Here is a 7767-nt window from a genome sequence, read left to right as displayed (position 1 = left end):
CTAGAAACTTTTACTGTTTTAACATTTACTGTTACATGAGACCGCCAATTTAAAGGTAAGAAAATAACTACTTTAATTGTCTAAGCACAAAATATTTCTAGAACTGTGGTTTATTAAATTGTAGTACAATATTGTCTGCAGCAAAGTGCTTCATTCTTCGATTGAGATGTACCAGTGAAATATATCATTTATAGCATGCTCCCCGGTTATCTGGGAGAAAAAAAAGAAAATGCTGTATTTTAGAGCAGAATTTTCCCTCCTTCCCACCTACAACAGCATTCCTGTGATGAATAAAAATAAATCAGAACAATGTGTTCATGAGTAATGAATGATCAAAAAGCTCACTAGAGCAGGAATATGGATTGAGATCACTGATGTAAGGCTTAGTGCTACATGGATAGGAGTCTAATATTAATTGCTTCCTTTAGGTTTTTTATTTCAACCTTCTGATCACCTGTTTTGTTTATAGTAATCCAAGCTTTATCTAATAAGTAGCATTTTTTCTATCCAATTATTTCTATCCAATAGCGTTTTTGATTAACTAAGCTTATTGTTACTTTCTTTTTTCTTCTTCAATTTTTCATTTCCATTGTCATCTTGGTGGGAATTGCACAGTGCTATGTGGGACTCATATAAAGAGGCAAAATTTCCATTAACTTCTGTTAAGCCTGATTTTCACTAAATTGGTCTAACTTTCTGTGACAGTCTGGCACTGAAACATTACACTTCTCCCTCTGATGTGTATGTTCCTCTTCCATTAATGTAATTAAGGTAAATGGATGTGATGTCACGATCTAAAAGACAGGTTCTCTACTGGCAAAACTCTAGAGACTTTCTAGTGTCGACGTATTTCCCATGTAGCTCTAGAGCAATTCATGGGCATTATCCAAAGTCCATTGGAAAAAAATGGAAAATCTCCAGTAAATTTAAGAATTTTGGACTATGCCCTGTAAGATTATTCTTATTATTACAAAAATACCTGTGTGGAGAAAGGAAAACAATAGAGTGCTAATACTCATACAAGTGAATGAGAAATCTTACCCAACAGCAGTGTCAGATCACAACAACCTCCATGCAGTTTCTGTAGAAAGGTGTAGGTTGAAGAATTTTTTATTCTACTTCCAGTGCCTTGATGTAAAAAGAGTATGGTCCAAGGAAACAGATGGAAAAACATTTATGACAGCTTAAGTGCTGTTAATTATTTGTAGGCGAAGCATTCTGCTATCAGCATTGACTTGCTTTATTTGAAACCAAAACAGTCACAGCAGCAATGGCTTTATCCAGCATTGCTGTAATTACCTGACTATAAATAGGACAGGTAGAAGCACAGAGCAACACTTCACCAACGGGGCTGCCTTTCAAGCATCTACCCCTTTTGCAAGCAGCTTGTTCAGATTTCATCCACTCACATTTTGTTGTTCTCCTACCCTTTTCCTTTACATGTATTCAACAGTTATAGAAAAAAAAGAGAGTATTGTATGTATGGAAAGATTTCACAAGCTAGGTGTTCTACAGATGGTACGAATGAAGACAGTGAATAATCATTTAAATGTGCACTTAACTGCACACCTGTTCAAGGGAGCAAAGGGAAATGACATGTTTTCTTATGATCTTTGTGTGGTTTGTCTGTATCACCAAAGCATGTGAGAGAAGCAAACTGCTGCTCCTAAGCAATGGCATTTACCTTTCAAGAAGAGATGGGAAGTGATCAGACTTGGGAAGGAAATCCGTAGCTTCCACCCACCAAGGAGGAACTGGAGACAAAAGGGGTAGCAGAGATTATTTCTCCCCTAAAAACATGACACTGGGAAGAGACCACTTTGTGTATGAAAATCACAACATTTTTTTTCTGTTCTTCACTACTGCCTCTACTTCCCTGCAGCAATACTTCCCTGTTTTCAGTCAAAGTGCACTCAGCTTGTGTTTAGCCAGCAAGATGTCCATTTATTAAGAGGGCAATCCATACCTTTTCTCTCTTAATTTTCCTTCCTCTATTCATGCTTCTCTTATAATACGTATGGCAAGCCTATCAGCTAAAATGACAAATCTGGTCTTGAAAATATCTACTACACATGGATATAACTGTTGAGAGAGGCCAGACCCCACAGATGCAACACAGAAGAATATAGGGTAAATTTCTGGACCTTTTACAACACTGATACACTTCCTATTACAGAAAAGGGCTATTTAATTTAAAAACAAACAAAGAACCCCCCTTTTTTTTTTTTTTTTTTTTTTTTTTTTTGTACCTGTTGATAAATCCACGGCTTCAATCCCGTCATTGTAAGAAAATGATTAATCTAGATACCACTGTGAATACAATATTGCAGTCTACTTGTCACAACAGCAGCACCGCCACATAATGATTTTGTGCTGTACTACAACCAAGTGCTGTTGGTGTTGGTCTGTTGGGGTAATCTAGCAAGATGCTGCAACCTGACTGGGTAACAACACTGAGCAATGAACACACTGAGGGCTGTATCTTACTCTGCTGTCTGTGAGGCACACAGTATCAGCAACTTCTTTATACTGTCATACACCTTGGACACTTACTACTTTTGAGTTCTGGGTTGGAGATAACAGCTTTACATTTACCACATACTCTAATTAATGTTTTTGCAACTTTCATTTGTTATTTCTGCTCAGTATTTCTGCTTCACTAAATTCCAGGAAAGGGAAAGTATTCTCATATTAGATGATTTTTCCATTGACTTAAATTTAAATTTTTCTTTAAGAGAAACAAAGTGTTATTAAGAACAGTGGGATTTCTTTTTTTGAACAAGGATTTCTGTTAAAAAATGAGAAAGTTAGCTTTCATTGTCTTTTCATAGCAAGGATGAAATGGGGTAAGACATTCAGAATTCTCTGAACAGCTTTCATTATCCGCTCTTAGGCAAAATTAATTTGACTGGAAAGACAGTAGAGAAATCTTATAAAGAAGACATGGAGAATGGAGAGCTTTTCTATGGGAGGATGAAAGAAGAGACAGATCACTTCTAACCAAATAGAGGCTGAAAAGGACTGTTCTCCCTGTGCATCAGGGTGTTAAATGTCATGAGATAAGGGGTATTTAGACTAATGTTGGCTCAAAAGCAAATGGATGAATTATGCAAGAACAAGTGTTAAGCTGGAAATGAAGAAAAACTTGTGATTATGAGAGCAGCAAGATCCTGGAAACACTGACAGCAGTAGTGGGATCAAACCAACTATTCTGCTTTCAAGTGATGATTGAGAAGTATTGATGAGGTTGCCTGAAACAGAGAATTTGTTCTGAGTGACCTAGCAGGTCCGTTCAAGCAGTATGCCTTTGCAGTCATCTGAAGCCACATTCAGAAGACCTGTGAATGCAAGTGCCTCTTTGTGTACAAAGGCAAGGATTAGATAATAATGCCAGTTACAAAAACTCACAGAGCCCTGTAGACAATCAACTGATCTGCTAGTGATCTAGTTCATGCCTAAAGCTCAGGATTTGAAAATTGTCTTTTCCTGCAAAACCTGATCATAATTTCACCCATTCAGCCTCACAAAAACACACCAGGACTTTTCATGAAACTGACTTTAAAGCATATATCTAGAATGTAGAAAAGCTGACTTCAGTTTTTTCTACCCCTGATGCATTCTGGAAAGATTCAGTCACCTACTCAGATTTGAGAGCTTTATAAGGTAGCGAGATGCTTAGAAGTTATCACTGTGATGCTGGTTTTCTCTTGTGAAGTTAGCTCCTATACTTCTGCAGAACAAGGTGCTTAAAGTTATAGTATGTACAAAAGAAATTCAGTTAAAGACAAACTACAGCTTTTGATCAATTTTGCATTAATTATATCATGGCAACAGAACTTTATCAGAGTTAGCTGTGTAATGACCCTGCAAAGTTTCTTAGCTCAAGTACACTCCAAGCAAACACAGCCATACAGATTGCAAGGTCAATGTGATTTCAAGAGCATACTTAGCCACTTCTGTAGTGTGTGCAATCCAAACTCATGAACCATCAAGTTCAAATTAGCTTCCTAAGTAACCTGAATTGGCAGCCTTGTTGTGTGCTTCCCAGAAGTGGGAATGCTAGGTTGTAAGAAGTTAAACTTCATACAGCAAGACTTATTGGCTATGTCTGTACTGATAAATTAAAGAATGTCTGTGTTTGGAACAAGTTGATCTTCTAAATATTGTTAGAATGACCCCAATATACTTCTTACACAAGCCAGTTAGCACTATTGCAGGCAATGCCCAGGAGTTGGCATGGGCCACAAGCAGACAGTTTTTAATTCACCAACAGTACTTTGCAGGCTAAAAGAATTTAATTTTGTTACCATAGTCTGATTACACCAACAAAAACCTTGTCACTGTACGTATACAGTAACTCCAGCACCATTTTGACCTTGCCAGACATGAGATTACTGCATTCAGCCATTGCTTCTCCACCACGCTCTAAAACAGGTTTTGTTAGTACAGGGATAGTGCTGAATATGTGAGACTGGACCTCTCCTTCTGAAATCCCATGCCCAAAGTCCTAAAGAACAATCTGTTGGATCTCAATACCCAGAACAAATTTGGGAGGGTGAACAATGAGCTAGTGCTAACAAGACCGTCTGTAACCAAGCTGTTTCCATACAGATGGGCCTCTTTGCACACTCTGCATCTCTGCTAGTAACATGTTTTATTACCTCATTGACAATGCAAGACCCAAGCAGTTTTTGTGCGTGTGGTGGTGGTACTAGTCTTATTAGTCTTAGCAGCAGTTCTAGACATATAATGCTCCTGACCTGTTAAATCAAACAGATAAACCTAAAATATGAATAGATTGTGTTTATATAGATGTTCATTTGTATACACATATATATGAAGATATACAGAACATATATAGACAAATATAAATTATATGGTAAAATAATAATAATAAAAACCCTTTTAAATTATAAAAAAGAACAACTTCCAATACCCACCTAATATGAGACAAAAACATTTTGTGCCTTAGTTTTAGCTTAAATTTGACAGCAGAAATAAAGCTGCACAATAGAATTACAGCCCATGATCACCTACTCCAGCATTTTGTTATCCAGCATTCTAAAGATAACATTTACATTACAATCCTCTTTAACATATGCAGCTTTTATCAGTCTTTTTTGCAGTAAGAGGAACACTACTCTGGTGAGTGCTTGACATACTTAGGTCAATCTCAATGCATTTACATATATTACTGTGCTATTGATTCATCATGAATGAAATACAGAAACATACTGGACATTCATCTACAGGAATAGCATATCATTAAAAACAGAACACTGTAATTTCTAAATTCTTCTGTTATTTTTGTTATGGGTGGAAAAAAAAAAAAAAAAAAAAAAAACACCTGGAAACGATTTCCCAAGATCCAATATCCCTGTTTGAGTAATGTCACAAGAACATCCCTGCAGAATGGGCACACATCTTATCTGAATTCGTCAATGCTCATTTTCAGAACATATTGTGTAGCTGTTCTTGCTGTGTATGATGATCTTGACCTCTGCTTCCTCAGAACAGAACAGTCATTAAAAGCAAAAACAACAACAACAAAACTTTGCTCCCTGGAAGACAGTAGGGGCTACAGTTTATGATGACTGCATTTAGCTGAGTAGCATTATCCCTGAAGAGGTGAATAGTTCTGTAACTCAGCCCACCTTGTTGCATTTTTTGGTTTTGCTTGGGTTTTGAAAGCCATTTACTGCAACACACTGAGAAACAAAAGATAAACACAGTTAACTCAGCCATTCTTCATGGTACTCTGCTTCTTCTGGATCTCTCTTTCACATACTTTATTTACTTCTTGGGTTCAAAGTCTTCCTCTCTTTTTTTTTTTTTCCTTTTTTTTTTTTTCTCATGCATCACTTGGTTCACTCACCCTTGTACCTCCACAGCCTTTGTTGTTTTCAGTCTTCAATGATGGTATTCAGTTAAGAGCTCACCAAAGTGTAGATCATGCTGAATGTAAAAGAAAAACACAATATGAAAGTATCCTTTTGAGGCATACAGAGCACTTTGATTTTTATAACTCTTTACTGTCTGTTTCTCAGGTCTGACTGTAATGGCCTATGCCTTCCTTTGCATTACTTCCATCTCTCTAGAACATCTTAATTATGGTGCATTCAAGATGGGTATCAAAAAGCTCTCAAGAAATAACAAATTCATTAGTGATATCCTACTGCACCACAAGCTGTGTTTGAGCTTATTAAAGTGTGGTCTGATGTCTGAATTTGAACAGTGGAGAAACAAAACCATTTTACTTTAGCACATTTGATCTTTAGAACTTCAACCAGCAACTCTCAGCAGGGCAGGTATGGTTTCCCATGAAACTAGACTGTTTTCTTTCCATAGGAAAAATTCTATGCAGTAGAACAAAAAAAATGCAGACACTAGCTGGAGTGAATACATAGCTGTTAAGGGCAACTTTGAAAAGTGAAGAATTCATAGTGTTTTTACTACAGTTCTAATTTTCTTAATTCTCAGAAAAGCACAGCAAAAGTGAATATAATTAATACTTTTTTATTTAGGATCAGGCGGTGACCTTTGGCTTATGTAGTCACATTCCAGAACAAAGGGAAGCACAGCTCAGCACAATAATTTAGTCCCAGCAGAAATGCCACACAGCTGTCTTTGATAAGAGTCTTTTAGCCTACAGAACATGGGGTTAAAATGCTCCTTCCTCTATTCATGCCTCGCCATCTCTTCTTGCCTCTGCAAAGAGGTCTGGCAGGCAAAGACACTCAGCCCAAACACACAGAGCTACTGTATGCAAAACTCCTGCTTAGATCCTAATGTCCCATCCATCTCAGTGTGAGTTAGGCACCTATCAGATTCTGTGGGTCTGGTCCCTTCTACCTTCTTTTTTCCCCTCACAAATATGCACGCACACACACATACATGTGCATATGTGGCCAGAAAACTCTGTTGTCAGTGGTATTTAAAAGTAACATTGAGAAACATCAACCTGCAGCAATGACTCCTGAAGGTAAGATGAACAACAGAACAAATAACAGACCAGTGATCAAAGGAGAAGTGACATTTATCTTTTTCCACCATTGTACAAACCTACCATATAGAAGGACTACTGCACACAGTTCTGGCTTGAAGAGGTGTTCTATGCAAATACATTATTAAAGGAGTAGAAAAAAGGCATCTTAAAAACAACACCTCCATCTAAATTGTGTTATTCTTTGTTGTCAAGTAGTTGTATGGTGTGATTACAGGGGTGACTAAAAGCACAGGAATTCTACCAAAGGTCTTAAATACGTTCCTCACATAGTCTTCCACTGGACATTTGCAACTGTGCATTAAGGACATCTGACAACTAAAAGGGGTAGGGGAATGACTGGGGTGCAGATCTCCAAGAATGTTCTTCAAGCAGGGTTTTGCAGCACACACAGGCTTAACCTCATCATGAAAGGGAGTTCTATAGAAATGACGGCAAGCATGGTGCATCCAGCACTCCTACTCACCATCTACCTACTCGTTTGCTTACTGTCTTGAGCATCACTACACAGGCAGCCTGTGAACTGCCTGTGAGAATATGCCTGGTGAACCTCACCTGTCAGACTCAGCACAGTCTGGAAGGCATGCTTCCAGCTGTACTGAACAGCCTGTGATGCAGCAATGGGAAATACAGTTTTCAGGTACTGCATTCAGACTGGCTTATAGAAACTGTGGGAAACACATCAGCAAATGCTCTGTGCTAAATTCTATGCTAACAAGCTGCGCCAGTGCACTGGTTAGCACAGGAGGACCTCATACTCTTTT

The 7767-nt window shown here is 37.8% G+C and overlaps 1 protein-coding gene across 1 annotated transcript in view; it reads right to left on the bottom strand.

The window, feature by feature from the left end:
• Positions 1 to 541: 541 nt before the first annotated feature.
• The window catches only part of CNIH3 (cornichon family AMPA receptor auxiliary protein 3), a 47766-nt gene continuing 40540 nt past the window's right edge, over positions 542 to 7767 (bottom strand). The window contains exon 6 of the mRNA XM_027453063.3: positions 542 to 5955. Within this exon, the coding sequence (XP_027308864.1) occupies positions 5928 to 5955 (28 nt within the window). The 3' untranslated portion in view covers positions 542 to 5927. The remainder of the gene's footprint in view (positions 5956 to 7767) is intronic.

The sequence above is a fragment of the Anas platyrhynchos genome, chromosome 3, assembly GCF_047663525.1.
Source record: "Anas platyrhynchos isolate ZD024472 breed Pekin duck chromosome 3, IASCAAS_PekinDuck_T2T, whole genome shotgun sequence".
NCBI lineage: Eukaryota > Metazoa > Chordata > Aves > Anseriformes > Anatidae > Anas > Anas platyrhynchos.
The sequence above is the reverse complement of the archived record's forward strand: the minus strand, read 5'-3'. Positions and strand labels throughout refer to the sequence as shown.